At 35.9% G+C, this 19,649-nt stretch overlaps 1 protein-coding gene across 9 annotated transcripts in view; it reads right to left on the reverse strand.

The window, feature by feature from the left end:
- Positions 1 to 19,649, reverse strand: part of cacna1db (calcium channel, voltage-dependent, L type, alpha 1D subunit, b) — a 138,796-nt gene that overhangs the window by 20,199 nt on the left and 98,948 nt on the right. For 2 of the 9 annotated variants that reach the window (XM_036578689.1, XM_036578686.1), the window contains 14 exons: positions 18,775 to 18,841; positions 18,552 to 18,684; positions 17,654 to 17,783; positions 17,205 to 17,264; positions 12,633 to 12,739; positions 11,842 to 11,929; positions 10,958 to 11,065; positions 10,808 to 10,860; positions 10,478 to 10,624; positions 10,100 to 10,301; positions 8,566 to 8,724; positions 7,426 to 7,536; positions 7,068 to 7,151; positions 1,177 to 1,305 (listed from right to left, as the gene is read on the reverse strand). In XM_036578689.1, the coding sequence (XP_036434582.1) occupies positions 1,177 to 1,305; positions 7,068 to 7,151; positions 7,426 to 7,536; positions 8,566 to 8,724; positions 10,100 to 10,301; positions 10,478 to 10,624; positions 10,808 to 10,860; positions 10,958 to 11,065; positions 11,842 to 11,929; positions 12,633 to 12,739; positions 17,205 to 17,264; positions 17,654 to 17,783; positions 18,552 to 18,684; positions 18,775 to 18,841 (1,578 nt within the window). Of the gene's footprint in view, positions 1 to 1,176; positions 1,306 to 2,000; positions 2,040 to 3,760; positions 3,779 to 4,296; positions 4,381 to 7,067; positions 7,152 to 7,425; positions 7,537 to 8,565; positions 8,725 to 10,099; positions 10,302 to 10,477; positions 10,625 to 10,807; positions 10,861 to 10,957; positions 11,066 to 11,841; positions 11,930 to 12,632; positions 12,740 to 17,204; positions 17,265 to 17,653; positions 17,784 to 18,551; positions 18,685 to 18,774; positions 18,842 to 19,649 lie in introns of all 9 variants that reach the window. The other 7 variants (XM_036578681.1, XM_036578685.1, XM_036578684.1 and 4 more) reach the window with 7 other exon arrangements.

Here is a 19,649-nt window from a genome sequence, read left to right on the forward strand (position 1 = left end):
AATTGCGATTAACAATTTTGGCTCTTCATTGTTCATCTTATGCAACTATTAGAGTACAAGCCAACGTGTCTAAATTAGCTGAATTAGCTAACATGCTTATTAGTAGTGTATATGTATGACCCAGAAATTGTTCTGTTTGGCTTTTCAAAGTTCTGTCCAATACCTTGATAATTGCATACAAACAACTGTTACATATGGTGTGATAATTGCTAAAAGGATCATTTTAGGGTTATGGAAATCAGACACCTCACCTACGTTTAAAATGTGGTTTAGAGAAGTCACAAATATTCTGCATACTAAGAAGCTCAGATATGAGCTTTCTGGTAGTCTTAGAAATTTTTTTAAAAATATGGAATCCTTTTTACAGTACCTAGCCAATGCACAGGATCATTAGGCTTGATGTAGCTGTCTTTTTCTTTTTTCCACACTTTCAGTCTTGAATCAAATACCTAACAGAAGTGTTATAGGTATGTGAACCTCTTGCAGTGTGCCATTTTAATGATATCATGTATAATGGGTCTAGAGATTTATTAATATATTTATTTTAATTATATATTTTTCTTCCTCTATTTTCCTCTGTTTCTATCTTTCTTGTTTTCCATTTTTATGTTATGTTTTTCTATCCTTTGCTCTGCTACATTTCAACAATATTATTGTTAACATTGTGAGAGCATGTAATATATCTGAAATTTCCATAAATAAATGTATAAAAACAAAAGCAATATTTACGTAATAGCTAACACTAGTTGTACTGTCAAAATCACACAATATACGGTTGTCTATAGTAACACAGAATCATATGTAGCATTCAAACAAGCTACAGTTTTTCTTGAGAGTGAAAATATAAGCAAAAAAGTCATTCTGCTAGCATACATGTTAAAAATGTTAGAATTAGATTACTTGCACTGCCCTAAACATGTTAGAGCACCAAGTTAGAACCTTTTTAGTTTAAATAAGCCCCATGATCTGTCTCAATGAATGCATTTACTACTTTCATTTATGCACCCAGTTTACATTTTCCTTGTTGCAGCATAAAACAGTCACGAAATGTAACAACTGTGGAAAATACTGCAGTCAGCTTAAATAACTGCTACCATTTCAAACAACTGCGATCATTTTAAATAATTGTGATTCAAGCCTATTCCAGCCATTGTTAAGAAGACACAATAAATATACCTGAAACGACTTGATGAAAGTCCAGAGAAGTGTTCGAATGCCCTCGCCTCTACTCAGCAATTTGACCAAACGCATGACTCGGAATAAACGAAAGAATGTGATGGAAATGCGAGCGCTGTCCTCTGTATTCTAAAAATCAAGGAAGAATGTCAATGAGAAAAAAAAATACTGACACTTCACTGAAAGAATAACATGGAAATATGCTTTTACTACACTCCTAAGCATTATAGTCCCAACACCACCAGAGGATCACAAAAAGCCCACATAGTATTTTGTGAACAGTTCTTGTTTGTGAGTCTGTACATGTGTGCTTCTATGTGCGCTTGAAACATTACAGGCAGGGACGCATGCGGAGAAAATCATCTACGTCAGCATAAATGATCACATCCACAATCAAATGCTGTGAACATGGACTTCATTTCCCATGGTGCACTTCATGCGTTAGCTGTTGCTGTCCATGACTTTGTGTCACTTTATTTTGAGACACATGCACTCAGTAATTTTGACCTCTTGGACAACTTCACAACTTTCTTCATCTTGCTTCAAAAAAACAGACACTAAAACATTCTTCCTTCCAAATACAGTCAAGAGACAGAAAAAAAACATGTAACAGAGGACAAAACATGAAACCAAACACTTCACCCAAATATGGACACTACTAAAAATGAATGAAAGGTAACTGGGGCTAAAGACACTGAGCATCTCATGATATGAAAAATGACCACCACTAGTTTTCATCCATTCTTAGCCATGTTAGCTTTGCTGGGTGAAGTATTTCTTTAACAAGTAACATTCATCAACATTGGAGGTAAGGGGCTTCTTACCCCTTGCTCCACTGCCACAACTATGGGAGCTTCAGTCTGCTTAAAAATCAAAGGGCTTATGTTAAAACTTCCCTACAACATCTTTCATTAAGACATGTAATAGTAGAATTTTAAATACAGAGTAAAATAGTATAGTATATAGTATAGTATAGTACAATAACACATTCTTTTCTTTCAAACTGTTCAAACTGATCAAACAGAATATACTATTTAACTCCACATGCATGCTATCAAAATGAAAAATTGTGCTGTATGTCCAGAAACTCTAAACAATATCTGATATGTGGTAAATGACATGGCAACTGTTTTTTTTTTACATATACACTGATATAGGGCTGTCACTATTGATTAGTAATGAAGTACGAATGGATTATATTAACAATTAATCGAGTAAGCAATGTGTTTAGGCTAACCTATCATAACGGGGTTAACTGAACATACCACACTATAATAACATAATGTGCAAAGCCTTTCAAAGATGGCAGAACTCACTGAAAGTGCTAAGAAGATGGCAAAAAATACAAAAAAAAAAAATCCTACCCAAATCTTGTATTGGTCTACCCCGAGGTCCACTTATTAAGTTTGTGGGGGTCTATGTACCTAAAACACTCATAATTCCCTTTTAGATGAATTTTTCTATATTCTATTTATTCTTTATTTTATTCCTCTTTATCCCTTATAATTAAACAAGTTCTTTATGTTACTGTGCCTATTAGGCTAATATACGTAAAAGAGCTCTGTTCTGATTGGCCGCCTTGTATTTTGTCACATTAATAAAGCAATCGAGGCTGTAACACTCTTTTTTCAACATATATATTAAAATAAACTTCGGCATGAGTTGGCGCGCTAAACTGCTGTAGGCTGAAAAAGAGGACACGTGTTTTTGTGGGATATTCCTGTTTTCAAACATGGAGTAAATGTTATGTTTTGAAACTTTTACATTCTACACTAAGTCTTATTTCAAAAAAGTAAGGAATTTTGATTTCATATGATATGGGTGCTTTAATGCAGCAAGAGAACTTGAAATATGCATTATTGGGGTATCTGCAGGTATCAGCAAAATCCTTGTATTCTTTCTCAGTAAATTTTCATCTTTCAATTTATTTATTTATTTATTCTGGTTTTGAGGAATCTTGGCCATGTTCTGGCCACTCATATCACTATATAGCAGTATTTAATGCAGAAATCTGCACTTTTTAAGTACCTAGAGAACCACCACTAAGATAATGTTAATTTCCACTGGATAATTTCCACTGTTCTAAGGGAATCTCAACATTATGTTAGCAAACAGTGGTGCACCTTCACTTCCACACATTTTTACAGTGAATCTTTCAGAAAAGCTTAATTCTGAATATTACTGGAGCAGTCTGTTGGCCTGTCAGCCGTCTGCCCAGCCAAAACCTAATTTGCAACATACAAGCTTTCATGGAATCCTGCTGGTAAGGGTTTCCTCTCTTGCAATGGTGCACAAAAAAGTGCTAACAGCTCCACCTTTTGGAGAATCTTCTAAACACAGCTTTATAATGACCTGTGGATATCCTGTTCATCGCTTAAACTGTGAACTAATCAACTAAGTGGATTCATCATGAATGTAAATTTAAATAAATTAATTTATTTAAGTAATCAATTCATGTCAAGTAATCGTGACAGCCCTACATTTATATATTTAAGACATTACATATTTATATGCAGCACAGAACAGTTTTATGCACTGCATTTACATGTAGCATGGAAGGTATTTTTAGCATGCTTTTACCTACCCACGTTCTGCCCTCAGCCTTTTTCAAATCCAACATTTACATTTCGGCAAATTACATACAAAAACACAGAAATATAATAAGTAATACGTTCAAAAGGCTCCACCTTCAGTTAAGGTTCAAAACATCCATTTTGGGAAATTAAAACTAAATATACTGTAAAAATGCAATATGGGATGTGATGAACATAATTATAATATGGAATATATGCAAATACACTACAAAGCTGCATTAACATGTGAACAATAGTTTGTGTGTCTGTGTGTGTGTGCGCATACATTTGTGAGAACACAGAACACATAGTAGGCAGTAGCAAATACATAAAATATGAATCCAAAATTACATTGCAAAGCAGGGGAACATTAGAGCATCAACTCTTTGAGGGTGTAGGGCCTTGCAATTACTATGGAGCACCTCTATTCACAGACAGGTCTATGTATTGACTGAAAAAATTCTAGCGCCCCTTAAAGGGGCTGCACTGCAAGACCCTTCACTTGAGAGGTGGAAACAGCCAAGCACACAGGTTCACCACTACTTACATTGATCTCTGTGATTGCAATGTCAACGACGCTACCAACAACAATTAAGGCATCAAACGTGTTCCATGCATCGGCAAAATAGTGCTGCTCACACCCACCAAACAAGATATGGAAGAAGAAAGAAGAAGAGAGTGAAAGAGGGGTGGAGAGAATGAGAGGAAAGAGAGACACAGAAGAAAGTCAAAGTTATGATAGTACAGCCATAGAAACAGAGTTGAAGAGGACACACTGCGTTTGAGACACATCTGCTTTAAGTAGTTATTAAATATTACATGCAGTCTTAAAGGGAAATTTCCAATTTTTCCACATTTTTTCATAATTAAATTGCTAAGATATAAACAAAGTCACTGAGAGTGTTTTAATATGCAGCATTCTAGAGAAACTTACAGAGTCAGAACTGTGTCAACAGTGTTCATCTGGTGTGTTTAATGCCTCTAAAAGATTTCTCACAGAACCCTGTTATGATGGTTATGAATATGCCACCTGAGAAACTGGTTTACAATAGTTTTGAGATTGTTATTTTTAAAGCACACATGGAAGAGGTGTACATGCAGGGTGATCTAAGGCAAAATAATAACCAAAGTAACCTTTGTTTTTTATAGATTTACCACTATTTTACCCATATCAACATTACACATAAAAACCCAGAAGTCATGTAGGTTCACTGGTCATTTTGGATAATAAATACAATGGCTATAACTGTACTATAGACATCAAAACCTCTGGTTCCTATCTAAAGGAATCTTGTGAAGAAATCAGAGCTGGCAAGTTTCTCTACAATGTGCCATTTCTTGTCATATCACTGTGAATGATTTTGTTTACACCTCAATGAATAAACTATGCAGAATTTTGAAAAATTGGTGGAATTCCCCTTAATGCTGAAGCTAATACATGCATTAGTGAAGATAACGTTTGCAATTTTTTTGTGTGTGTAAAAAAAAACCCTGATTGTTCACTGAATTATAACTTTTATTACCTGTTATTTAACTTAACTGGACTTCATCACAAATGGCCTCTGTTACAATGTTAAGATTTTCGCAAGCACAGTGGACCCCTTAGCAGAGCATGATCACCATAGACACAGATTTCACAGATCAGACTCCATAACAGTCTCCATAACAGTCCTTACTGTTAACAACTTCTAAACCTCCATCGTAGGGCTGGCCTGAACTGCATTCTACAGGCTTTGAATACTCATTTCTCTCAAAACCACTCTTAAAACAATAACATTTCCATTTCATAATTAACCATAATTTTAGGTTTGTTCATGATTGCAGTTCAAAATACATCCAGTATGTGGCAATAATGTATTGATAGTGTAGGGCTGCAACAAACATTCCACAATATCTCATAAATCAAGATGATCAAACAACCAGCATGATTATCACTTTTGTGAACCCCCAGACTTTTGTGGGGATACCCACATTAGCCTTACCAGCAAGACATAGCTGTTAGCTCTGCTGACCCTCACTCTGCTCAGCTCAGTGCGGACTCCTTGAGATTTGACATAGCTTGTGAGACTCTTGCAATTCCAAGCGACGGGATCAGTTTTAACTCCAGGTTTTTAACTCAAATAAATTTCCTAGATTGGTAGCTAGAGAGCAGGTTCTCGGTTGCTTTATTACCAAGAATAAACCACAGCATTCCAGTTAGCTATCAGTTTAGTTTAGAGCGTGCTCCAGTACAAAGCAGTTTTGACCAGCTAAAAAACCTCATCACTCCCCTGTTCACTGACAAGAGTTGACCAAAAAAGTGTTACCATTTTTTAGACCATGGTTAAAAACGAATATGCTGTTAACAAATGCTGTTGCTGCTTTGCTGTTCAGATCCAGATCAGGGTTGCCAGATTGGGTAGATTCAGTATTATGATGCAGCTTTTAATGAAGCTGTATTAAGAAGCAAAATAAATAAATACAATTTATGCAATAGTGCAAAAAAAAAAAAAGCCAACAATAAGATTGGCTATTTAAACAAAATTACATATTTTTTCAAATATTAAAATATTCAAGATAATATTCAAAAGAATATTTGAAAATGATATTGCATAGTTGCAGCCCTATAATAGTGATAAATGATATTACTATAAATGTGATACCAATGACAGCAAGTAAGGTTAGCTTACCAAGCGCTGCTAAAATAAAGATCACTATACTTTCTTATTTGAGAACATCAAAGTTGTCATGCCTCTGTGGTACACTAACCTCTTGCTCCAAATGTTGCACTTATTATCTAATACCTAAAAATGCTCCAATACATGATTTCATAGGTGTCTTTGTTCTTTTGGCCTTAATGGCCACAGTGTAGTTTGTTGCGCTCTGAGGCAAGGTTATACGGACGCCTGCCATGAATTAATGATGCATTCAGCTAAACCTGGTTTATTTATTTTTAACATTTTCTACATATTAACAATAACTGTTCTATCTAAAGGCCTTTACTCATTAAATTTATTGTAATTTAGGCAACAATTTCCATGACTTAAAAGAGCTTCAAATTAATAAATTAAAAAAAAAATAGCATCGAATACACAAATATTAAAAGCATTCTGGCCAGCCCTACTAGAGCATCACAAAAAGATCGTAGATGTAGAGCCTGTGGCCAGGAGGTATGGTGTCTGCTCTGAAAGTCAAACTCAGTATACACAAAATTTGCAGAGGAGATTGATAGTACGAGACCTATGCCTACAGAGACAAGCCCAGAGGGCGAAAAGGAAGGAGGGAGAGGAAAGAGGCATAAGAGGATGAGGGAGCGAGGGAGGGAAAGGCTGTACTCACATCTACCTGACTCAGAATGATGTCTACTACGCTGCCAATCACGACCAGGGCATCAAACACATTCCAGGCATCACCAAAATAACCCTACGCAAAGAAGGTTAATATCCAGCCAGAAAGGAGAGGAGAGGACAGAAGAAGGGAACCAGGAGGATAAAGAGGGAAGGGAAGGGATGGGGTTAACATAACAGTCTGTGGGACAAAACTATGGGATGTATAAGGGAACCCTTGGAACTGTGAAATAGAGGAAATCTTATATTTTCCTAAAGGGCCCCCAAATGTTAGAAATAACAATTCAGGCAAGAGTTCACCATGGAATAACTATACATACTGGGGTTAAAATGAAATTAAGGCAACTTACCCTGGGTTTGAAGGCGATGAGTTTGAGGATCATTTCTACTGTGAAGACTCCTGTGAACACCATGTTGAGAATGTCCATGGCATAGTTAAAGAGATGAGACTGGCCATGATGCTGTATGAAAGTCAGGGAAAGGGAGGAAAAAGAATGACCCAGGTTAACATTTTAACTTTCTTGAATTTGGAATTCATTCTGACAGTACTTACATGGGCTGGCAACTCAACTGCAAATATTACAACTATATCAATGATACTAAAAATCTTTGACTTAATCACTGACCAAAGTCTGAATTGAAACAAGAAAAAAAAAATTTGATTGAAAAGCTAGAAAAACTCCTAACTCTTAAAACTGCCTAACTGGGACTGTGTAGGTGTTTGAGACCAAAATCACTATCAGACTGGAAGTGACTACAGTAACTGCAACAAATACAAGAAGCAATTTGGGCCAGTCATCCGTTAACATTTGATACACAGCATTTGCTAAAGTTGTGGCTATGCTGTGACTTTGATGATGGTGACAAATCATTTAAGCAAAGATATGTCAATTAAGTTTGACTAGCCAACAAACTGCAGTAGAAGCGAAAGTAGGCAGTTTTCAAGAAAATTCATGCATTACAGTCAATTTACCACAGTTAAGGGGTGGTGTTTTTTAAAATGCTGGGCTGCTAGCTTGATGGTATTCCTTCAGGCACAGCTAAAGAGACTTTAGTTTGTGTGGGGCGGTGGTATGGGGCTGTAGTAAGAAGCCACTGACAGAAAATCTGCTGTAATAGTTGGTTCAATCTATCACTTCGTATACTGGTGCCTTCCAACTCAACTCAAATCCAAACAAGGAAACATAAAAGCGCAAAATCTCTCAACTGAAATGACCAATGTTCTTTATTTGGCAATCAATCATGCATGAGCCTGTAGCTACAAGTATAAAAAGATAAACAAAATATGTTAACAGGTTCTTTAAAAGAATACTTAATTACTTGATTCATTCTATTTTTCATTTGCTTGTTAAACATTCAAAACATTTTTTAGGCCATAATGAAGTTGAGACTGATTTCTCAGCTAAATCTGGGGAATAATATCCACTGTTGTTTCTGTAGAACTGACAATAAAGTAGTGAATTATTATTACAGCTTGGACTCCTCCCTACCTGTATGGCCAGGCAGAGTGTGTTGAGGATGATGAGGATGAACATGACGTATTCAAAGCCAGTGGAGTTTACCACATACCAGAACTTGTACTGATAGCGGTTCTTAGGAATGTATCTCCGCAATGGACGTGCTTTCAAAGCATACTCCACACACTGACGCTGTTGAGACAGACAGAAACAAACCCACGCTCAGAGATTAAGCAAGCAAGCAAAAGGACAGCACAGTATAGTATTTTGGTGCCCAGCATGGTATATGGGAATGGCTTGGTCTGCCAGACAAATTAATCAAATTCTCATCTAGGTTACTGAAGTTTTGCGCAAAAATATTGAGGGCTATACAAGATCAGCTAAAACTGGCTGTAAATGTTTAATTTATGTTTAACATGTTTTTCACACAGCCAACACAAAGAAACGCAAATGCAAAATCAAACCATTGTTTACCACTTCGTTTGTAATGACTGGGGTCAAACAACCTTTTCCTGTCTCTTTGGCTAGTCCAAATGTTACCTGGGTATGCACAGTGCTGACTCAAATAAACACTCTTTGCTACCGTAATTAAAAAAGGTGCTACGTCGGAATTAAAAATTATGTACTCCTGTATATAATGTTAGCACCAGAAAGCACAGATGCATATTCAGTGGTCTTTACTCCTGCTTTTAGCAAAAACACATATGACTTATGGTGTCACAGAGCTGCAGCAACACCTGCTGGACAAGAAAAACTCAGCTGTGATTCTTGGACTGTACCAGAGTGTGCTTACAGCTTATTGCAAATATCAGCATTTCAAAAAGGAAAATACATTTTCAGATTTTGTTAAGCTTTCTTTTTTTTAACATAAACTGAGCATTTTCAACTCTTTTTGTTAACTCCCTGTATGCATTCTTAAATACACTATTTGGTCACAAGTATATGGACACCTGACCATATTCCAAAACCATGGCCATTAATGTGGAGGTGACTCCCTTTTGCACCTATAAAAGCATCCACTATTCTGGGAAGGCTTTTCACAAGATTCTGCAGTGTGTCTGGGGAGTTTGTGTCCATTTAGTCCAAAGCGCATTCGCGAGATCAGGCACTGATGTTGGATGAGAAGACCTGGCTCACAATCAACGTTCCAATTAATTCCAAAGGCGTTTAATGGGGTTAGGGTTGGCAAAGGTGGCATCCTCTGACAGTGAATGTTAAAATCACTGAGCTCCTCAGTATCAGCAATTCTACTGCCAATGTTTGTCTATAGAGATTTCATGCTTGTGTGCTTGATTTTGTATACCTGTTAGCAATGAATGTGGCTGAAACATCTAAATGTAATCATTAGGAGGGATATCCACATACTTTTGGCCATATTGTGTATCTCTTTTTACTGAAACATGAGCATAACTGAAATGTAAAATGCAAAGGTTTTCTTTTTAAACTTATGATATGTACCATAAATCATGGTAATGTGACTGCAAACAACAACAACAACAAAAAAAAGAAAACAAAAAGAAACAAGGAAACACATCAAGTCACTATCTAAAGGAAAAACCTCTCTGACCTGGTTTTTGTCCAGCTCACAGTTCTTATACTCTTTCTCTCCCTGTTCCTGGAAGGTGACAATGACGAAACCCACAAAGATGTTCATCATGAAAAAGGCAATGATGATGATGTAAATGATGAAGAAGATGGAAATCTCTACACGGTAGTTGTAGATGGGCCCCATGTTCTCTCGGTTTGAGTCTATGGCCTTGTATAAGAGTCTAGAAAGAACACAGACAAATAAAAAAGAATAAACAGATAAAATATAATAACTAAAATAACATTTAGGTTTTGAACAGCTTTCTAAATCTGTGCATCTGTTTCCACATTTGAAACTCAAATAGACAATGTACAAATTTGTGCTTTAAAGACAGATGGAGAAGGTAAGTTTTCTTACGCTGGCCAGCCCTCAAAGGTAGACACAGTGAAGAGGGCCATCATAGCCATCAGGACATTGTCAAAGTTAAAGTCACTGTTGTACCAGATCCTCTCCCGCACTTGCGGCAATGCATTATCGCCAATATTATACAAAATGTAAGTCCCCCTACAGAGAAAGGAAAAGAGAGGTTGAGCACATGATCTCAGTTCACAGTAAAATCACCAGTGTTAAATTACTGCAAATGAACCCCTGTAGTGTTCATTTGATTCAGCCTTGTACAAATTAATGTAACAATGCTGATTAAATTATCTAGTGCTATAACAAGATGCATATACTGTTAATACTCACTTGCATTCTTCTGGACTTGACTTAGCTTCATCTGTGCAACGGTAGAACTTCCCCTACAGAAGGTTGACATATTACACTTCATTTCTTGTTAAAACAAAAAAAAGTTTCTAAGTAACTTTTCTGTTTGTCTGATGGTGTTGATCGGAGTACCTTGAAAAGCTGCACCCCAATACAGGCGAACATGAATTGCAAGAGAGTGGTGACGATCATGATGTTGCCAATGGTTCTGATGGCCACAAACACACACTGTACGACATGCTGCAGAGAGACCAAACGTCATCAGATTAAGGCTTAGAAGTTCAAAATAAAGCCCAGAAAGAAGAAAAGAGTTATTTTATTTCATGTTAGACTAAACATCAATATATTATGAGTTAGGGAACCTTATAATATTTGACTGCTTAATCTTTGAATGAAATAATTTCATAGCTATGATAATTTGGATCCATGAAATGAAAAAGTTTAGCCTACTTGGCGATTACAACCAGTCTCACCTCGATGTTCATACACTATCACAAAAGGCCAGCCTTTACAGTGATCTAATTGGCCAGCACTAAAAAGAACACTCATAAGACTTCTTGACTGTAAGCTGAACTTTAAAAAGTGACTCTCCCACTGAAATCATTTGGAAACCGCACTGTTCCTTATAAAATAATTTTCATAATGAAATAAATAAAATCAAATAATAATTTTACATAATTAATTTTTGTAGAATGTTATTCAATTTTTCAAAATAATTATTTAATGAATAATAATTTAATCATTTTCTTGCACAGACAGGGGCTACTGCAGCCCACCAGCTACCTTACTTCTCGTGGTTATGATTGATTTTATCATAAACTTTCAAAGCTCTACATGATTCCTATCGTTTTATGCAGTTCACTGACTTCAATGTTTTCTGTAGCAACAGAAAACTGTTTTTATTACAGTTACATCACTAATGCTCCCTTAGAAATATACACACAACTCCACATTCTATGCTTTGGTCTTTGCTCCGTTTTCACAAACTGACCAATGACCCAAGCAGAACATCTTACTTTCAGTCCTTTGGCTCTGTTGATGGCTCTTAGTGGCCTCAGCACACGCAGCACTCTGAGAATCTTCACCACAGAGATGGCTGAGGACCTGTGGACACAACACACAACTCACATTCAACTGTGCTTTAATGCTGTGAAAAATGTGTGAAATTTTGGTATTTTACATTTATCATTCATACTAATTTAAATCTGTGATGAAAAACAGAGCCCAGAAGGTTGCCCAAGTCATTCAAACATTTTTGAAATCTTCATGCTGTTTGCTTAGTGGAAAAAGAAAATCTTTTTCAAATCTTAGTAAAAAGTGTTTGAAAGCTTTGGACAATGTAATAAATGTATGAAAACCTGTGGCAAAATGGAATACAAGGACTGCTTCTGGCCTTCATGTTGGCAGACTAATAAAACCGTAAACCAGGAGTGCACAACTCTGGTCCTGGAGGGTCAGTGTCCAGCAAAGTTTAAAGGTTTCCCTACTCAAAAATACTTACTAAACCTGGCAATTCACCTATAAATGTAATCAGCTGTGTTTAAGTAGGTAAATCACCAAACTGTGCTGGCCACTGGGTCTCTAGGACCAGAGTTGTGCACCCCCAGTTCACAGTTTTTGTATTGCATATTGCCGCTGATTATTTGTGTCCATATATTTATTACACTGTTCTGTAAACTACTCATCAATTCCTTGTAATCAGCAGTAACCGGTAAAGATATCATACAATATTAGATTTACCGCACTTGACATTCGCAAGTGTATGTGAAGTGTACTGTTGGGAACTGTTGTCATGTCTGGTACATACTGTATCCCAAAGGACACCAAAGAGACTCCAACAACCAGCAGATCCAGCAGGTTAAAGTAGTTTCTGCAGAATGCTCCTTTGTGTAGAAATGCCCCAAAAGCTGTCATCTGAATGAAAAAAGAAATGTAAGAGGACAGTTTGAACAATAGAGTGCTGCACAGATGTACAAATGAGTGCTTGTCTTGGTGAAAAAACTCCAATCAGGAATCGCTGCCACCCACTTGGCCAAGCATACCTCTGCACATCAACCACATTGTATATTTACTACATTTTCTTTTACAAAACATAAAGGTACCCAAAAGCATCTGGGGGGCAATTTCTGACTGGGGCTTTAAAGACAAGCACATTCATTTCAAATATCTAAAGTTTTATTATGTGTAGAATGCACACTAAGTGCAGTACTGATGTTGGATAGCTCAACTTCATTTTCCATATACTGACTTCGTAAACATTACTAGGAGCCTATAAGGGCTGAGAGTAATAAGTTTAAAGATTCTGAAAAGGAAAAAATGATGCTGTCCCAAAGCACTGACTCTATCCACAGAATTAGAGAGCGACAGGTCAAATTTGTTCAGATCTGAGCACTTATTTCATTGGGTCTCGCACTAAGAAAGAAAATGCAACACCAAAATAATTTGTTTGACATATGTTACTGTTCAAAAGTTTACTAATAACTGTCATTCTAAAATAACTCAAAGTATATACTGAAATGTTATAAACCAGTCACCAAAATGTAAACCAATGGTTTATTTATAACTTTTACAATTTTTTTACAAATGTTATTAAACAATAAACTTATTATCTATTTATAGTAATATCCTGTCACAAAATTACTAGAAACAGTCTTTTGATCAGTGAGATTTAGTCACTGCTTTTTGAATATGAGGCATTCTGAAAGTAAACTGCGCCATGCAATTTTATTATTATTTTAGAATCATCCACAGCTCTGTTCATCATTGAAAATGTCTTTACAGGTTTCAAATATATAGAATATCAAAATCATATTAGAATCAGTTATTCACATATTTGCAACAAAAATGGCTTTATATTATTAACAACATGATTCCAAGCTTTTGAATGGTAGTGTACATCGCTCTTCCACTGTCCACTATAAATATGAATCCTTTGAATAAAGTTTATTAATTTTACTTTTTATTGTGTAATTACAAGTAATACTATTCTTACTTGTAATAAAACAATGCAAGGTTTGGAAGTTTTCATCACTTTTTTTTATATCCTTGGCCTATTTGGCTGATGATGATGCCTTTTATGGCAGATTAAAAATCATTTAGATGCTAGATGGCATTTATTATCTGACTTAAAATTAGCATTAGATTCAATCAGCTTCATATTCAGTTACAGTATTGCTAAAGTATTCAGTATCTGCATTAAACTGATAATTCATTAGGACATAAGAGAGATCGGAGATCTGACATATGCTCTTCTAGATTTCTGTTTTGTTTAATTTGTGATGTATTCAACAAATGTCAACACCTGTCCTGAACTACACCATACAAAACACAACTCAGAAAAGCACAAGCAACCACAGTGACACAATGACAGACTGTCTCCAAGTCAAACAAAGACGACTTTGATGTGCAAAACACAGCCATAGATCTCTGAAGTCATGTGCCTTTTTGCAGTTGATGCCTTGCCCAAATAAGGAGCTCTGTTTCTTGTTGAAAAAAATAACATTTCTGAAAATTGTCAAAAGTTATCACGCCTTGTGGTAAAATAATTGGTCCAAAGCCAATAGGTTTTGTTCTATGTACATAACCAGATGTCACTGGATCCTCTGAATTATGAGGTTGTATAGTAGTCAAAATATGAATATTGCTACATAGATTCTATAATCATATTAACATTGCTGGGCATGGAAGCAAAGTTGCATCAAAGTAGGCCAAAAATTAAACTTCAAGACTATTATATAATAACACCAGATACACCTGATTTACTCTACTATGTCAAAGCACCTTCACTACCACACTTGACAAAGCTTGCTGGTTTGTGTGGGGAGTTGTGGTTACTTCTTACGATGTCAACATGTGCAGCACAGTTAGCATGCATTAGCAATATTCATATTTCTACTCTTCAACAACCTCATAATTCAGGGCATCTAGTAATATCCAAAGAAAGTATGTACACAAAACAAAATGCACCAGTTTGGGAACATTTCATCTTACCATAGGACACCATACAGGTGATTTTTAAGAATGCCATTCATTTTTCTCATAGACAAAAAAGGCTTAGACCTTGTGTTCCTTATATGGGCATGTCATCATCTTCAAAATGACAGCAAAACATTTCTGCTGACAACATACAAACATATCAACCATAATCAGACATAGTTTACAAATATAAAAACATTCAGGCTTCTTAAAATCAACCCTGAGCACTAACACTTTCTTCTTGTGTTTAAACATGCATTTTTTAAATGGAGGGAGCAGCAGCAGCATTGCCATTGTCCAGACACTGGGGATTAAACACATGAGTGACTGGTACAATTAAATATTTAACTTGCAAACAGACAAAAGGAATGACACAGAGATTCAGTACACTGGTTTAGTGAAAACTGATTAATTAAATCCAGATCAGCCCAAACTGGAAAAACTGCACTGTTTAACATGTCATCTCAAATTGGAAGAATGCTGCAAAAAATTTTAAGAAGGTTTTTTTTTTAATCTATGACTATTTCTAAAAGAACATCACCTTGGATGCACTGAAATGTGGACATGCATGCAGATGCAGTGCTGTGTGCGTGAATTACAAGATGTCAGAGGGCAGATGTTTGTGGAAATACAAAATGAATGCCATGCAACTGTATGCACCCTCTTTCACTGCGCTTAGTTTGAAAGTAAATTAAACATCTGGCAGTATGCGAACCTAAAGTTAAATCATATGAGACATGACTGAAAGAAATACTTCATATTTAAGGCATGGGAAAATGTCTAGGTCACTACATTTCAGATTGGCAATGTATAACTTTGAGGACTTTCTAAACACACTGAATCAAGTTGAATAAAAAAAAAATCTGAAATTTAATTCTGAATAATTTGATCTTGCAGTTCTGCACAAGTATGCTCAGCAAAAATAGCTAACATCTATTCAACATGCCTGCAAAACTACAAAATCTAAATATTTATGATTAATGTAGTGAACTTTAAATATATATATATATATACATATATATATATATATATATATATATATATATATATATATATATATATATATTAGGGCTGTCAGAGTTAAAGCATTCATAGTACATAAACACAGTAAAGAACTAAAGTATTTTCCTAACTTCACCCTTCAAACCATCCACAGCACACAAGGCAATCTTGACATCTCAACATTTGTAGCAAACCTTGTCCCTTCACAGATTTACAGAGAACTCCAAACACTAAAGGCCTGTACAAACAAAGCACCTTATATTTGGAGGATTTGTCTTTTGAGACTAAGACAAGTATAAAAAATGGGGGAATATTCTGAATCAGATCTTTTACTCTAATCTCTTATATAAAAATGAGGGCTGTCAAAGTTAATACCACTAATTTTTTTAACTGTCTGCTCTCCACTAACTGTTTACGCCCTGCACTTCAAAAAAAGGGTTAATTGGCTTGTAACTACAGCTAAACCCTCGTTGGTGCTTTAAAGAATCCTTCCTTCAAGGTTTTTTAAAGATTCATATACAACAGGTTTTCCATCATAGAAAAGAACCAGGAAAAGAAATATTCATGTATTTATTTACCAAAATGCAAGTTTCAGTAGTGAAATGACTGTTTTCTTAGTGATAAAAGGGAATGTTAAATCATTTGTTTTAGTAAAATAATCATAATTAAGGTATAGGGTCTTTCAAAGCAAATGGATTTTAGTCTAAAGTCCAAGTCAGTTAAAAGTCTGAAATGGGTTTTCAACTCTGACATTAAACCAATTCAGCAGAATACAGAAAACAGTCATTGGCTGGAACATGCAGCCACTATTGCTCTTACTCAACATCAGTGATAGTAATTGGAAACCGCATTCACTCTATGAAAATAACGTTGCTGAATTATTAAAAGTTAATAATAGTAATACAATCTAAAGAAGCCATTGTTTTGTCCACTCATATAGCTATAACTGAGCTATAAAAGATTTAAGCAAGTAAGACAAAAGTCATTAACCATGATTAATTACACAAAATAATGTGATTCACTGCATTTGATTATTTTATTTGTTTGACAGCCCTAAGATTTATATTTCTTAGACTATACTGAGAAGCATTATTCGCAAGAAATTACAAATACAGAAATATTCCTGCAGCAAAGACTATTGCCTAGTAGTTTCATTACAAAGAGGTGCGGCGTTAATAAACAAGCAACAGTGCAACAGGCTCTGTGAAACAATTTGACACAAAAGGGTGATGCAGCAAAGCCGATGTTGCCATAGAAACAAGGTTACCTTCAACAGGATCTCAAAGGTAAATATACTAGTGAAGACATAATCAGCATAGCCTAGGACCTGTGGAGGCAAGATGGTCATACCATTAACAACATAGCTAGAACACAACACTCAGACATGGATAGGAGCAATTACCTTCAGTAGGATCTCTACTGTAAAGATAGCCGTGAAGGCATAGTCAAAATAACCAAGAATCTGGAAAAGGGCAACATGACAGTTTAGCACAGAGACTTTAAAACACAGCAAATACTGAACTATTAAAAACTACATGAAAAGAGGGTCTTCAGTTGCCAATTGTGATGACAAACATTCAGACTTTCCAGACTAATCAGTCTTTCACTTCTGCAACTAAAAAACTGCATGAAGGACGATTAGAAGCCACAAAGCTTCAGAAGAGGCTACTGAAAAAATTAAGGATATGTTAGAATAAAAATGAAATAAATAAATAAACACATTTATATATACTGTATCTTCATATGCAATGATGTTAGAAGAAATAAGTAATGTCTCTTTAATTCAAAACTTTTGTTGCTACAGTAAACTATCACAGTAAGTTTCTGAAGGCACTTTAGAGTAGCTCTTACGATGTTCCGTGTGGAGAAGCTCCTAATGGGGTCCTCAGCTGCCAGGGACACTGAGCTGAGCATGATGAAGACGAGGATGAGGTTGGTAAAAATCTGGTGGTTGATCAGACGATGGCAGCTCACACGGATCCTGTGGGAAAAAAACGATGAGCAAGTGTATGCGCAGTTAGGAATGCGTGCATCAAAACTGACATCCACAAATGTTAACAAATATTAACAAACACTGGATATTTTGGACTGTGCCACCAAAAAGTTGCATTGTTGAATTGCTTTAAATTGATATGAATCGTTTAAGAAATGGGCTGATTTACATCTAGCCCAAGCTGGAGATTCACTCAACCAATCTGTCATTCCATATCAAATGTGTTGTGATGCATTACACAGAGTGACAACTCTAGAGTCGTTACCCTTTTTTTCTCTTTATCCATTGGACAATGTCCAGCTCTGCTTTACAGCAATCTACAGTCAGTACTCATTGGGGTGGACAGGTACAGTTATGAAGTCTTATTGGCTGAGAAGTTGCCGAAGACGTTGTAAAATTACACTGTTTACGTTGAGAGTCATATACAGTTAAATTGTGAGCATGTCATAACATGGAAATGTTTAGTGCAAAAACATTTAAAAAACTAATATGTTTAAAAGTTGGCATTTAGGCGTTAGTATTTGAGACAGCCACTTTCCAACTAAAAGTACCCTATAAATGATGTAGTACATATTTAGCTTATTAACTATCTCAATTAATGCTTTCGGTTTAAATAGATCCTAACATAATCATTGTAAATATCTAAGGTCATTGTTTTTTAAACAATTAAACACTTTACTGTGGAACCTCAGTTCCCACAGTGCCATGTCCTGACATTGTACAAATCAAACATGTGCGTATATGTGCTGGACTTACGGATTTGTACTGCTGAAGATAAAGAAGGCGCTGCCCTCTGGAATGGGTGGAGTCTTCTCTTTGAGGCTAAGCTCTGACAGCCTCTGAGGACGGGGTCCTGATGGAACCTCAGGCTCATCCTCATCATCCTCACCTGTATATGCACACACGCCAGGAGACGTGTCATTCCTAGTATATCTCATAATCACTGTAGTGTTGAGCATTACAGTAGAAGCAGACATACACAGTGCACCTATAGATTGAACTGCTGCTTCTCTCTCCTCATCCGTGGCCTGCTCCTCTAATGGAATCTGTATGCATGAGAAAAATAACAATTACATTATACATGCATACATGAAAAGAGGTAAGCCAAAATTCAAACTTGGATAAACTTGACAACACTGTCATACTCTCTAGCGTGAGCTCAAATATCAAGTAAAGTAGGACAAAAAAGCTTCATGCTATATTGCTCTTTCAGGCACAGGATGTTATCCAGAAACACTGAAAATAGATTTCTCTGACAATCCAACGTGTAGGGAAATCGTCCACTAAGGAAAAAATACTTTGTGTGGAAGGAGTAGTCATCAGCATTCTGTGATGTACTGGTTAGCTCTATCTTTAATCTCATTAACTCATCTGAAGAGGCAGAATCTCTTATTCATTAAAAACGTAAAAAAAAAAAAACACTGCTTCCCCATTGCATAATAATACGTTTTCAAATTTCAGCCTCCTAACACCAGTGCTATCATCTAAAAAGCATGCCTACAGTCCTATGTAAATCTTTTTGTTGCTGCTTTTTTCCTCCCCTGTGGTTAAACAGATATCCATTCTTCAATTCTTACCAATACATGACTATAATAAGTCAGAATGTACATCTCTACATTTAATATGCTGAAGACTATGTTATCTTCAACATGTTTAATGTAGAGATGTACATTCTGACTACTTATTATATTCAAGTATTCAAGACCACTGTTTAATGTCACTATCATACTTTAAATATGCACACACGCCTCTAACAAACATACAGATTGATAGTGTGTGTCCAAGACAGTGTAATAATGTGTTCAAAACAGTATAAAAGGATGGTGGCGTGAGCGAAAGTGTATGGGCATTAAG

Source organism: Colossoma macropomum, unplaced genomic scaffold (genome assembly GCF_904425465.1).
Source record: "Colossoma macropomum unplaced genomic scaffold, Colossoma_macropomum, whole genome shotgun sequence".
Taxonomy (NCBI): Eukaryota; Metazoa; Chordata; class Actinopteri; order Characiformes; family Serrasalmidae; genus Colossoma; species Colossoma macropomum.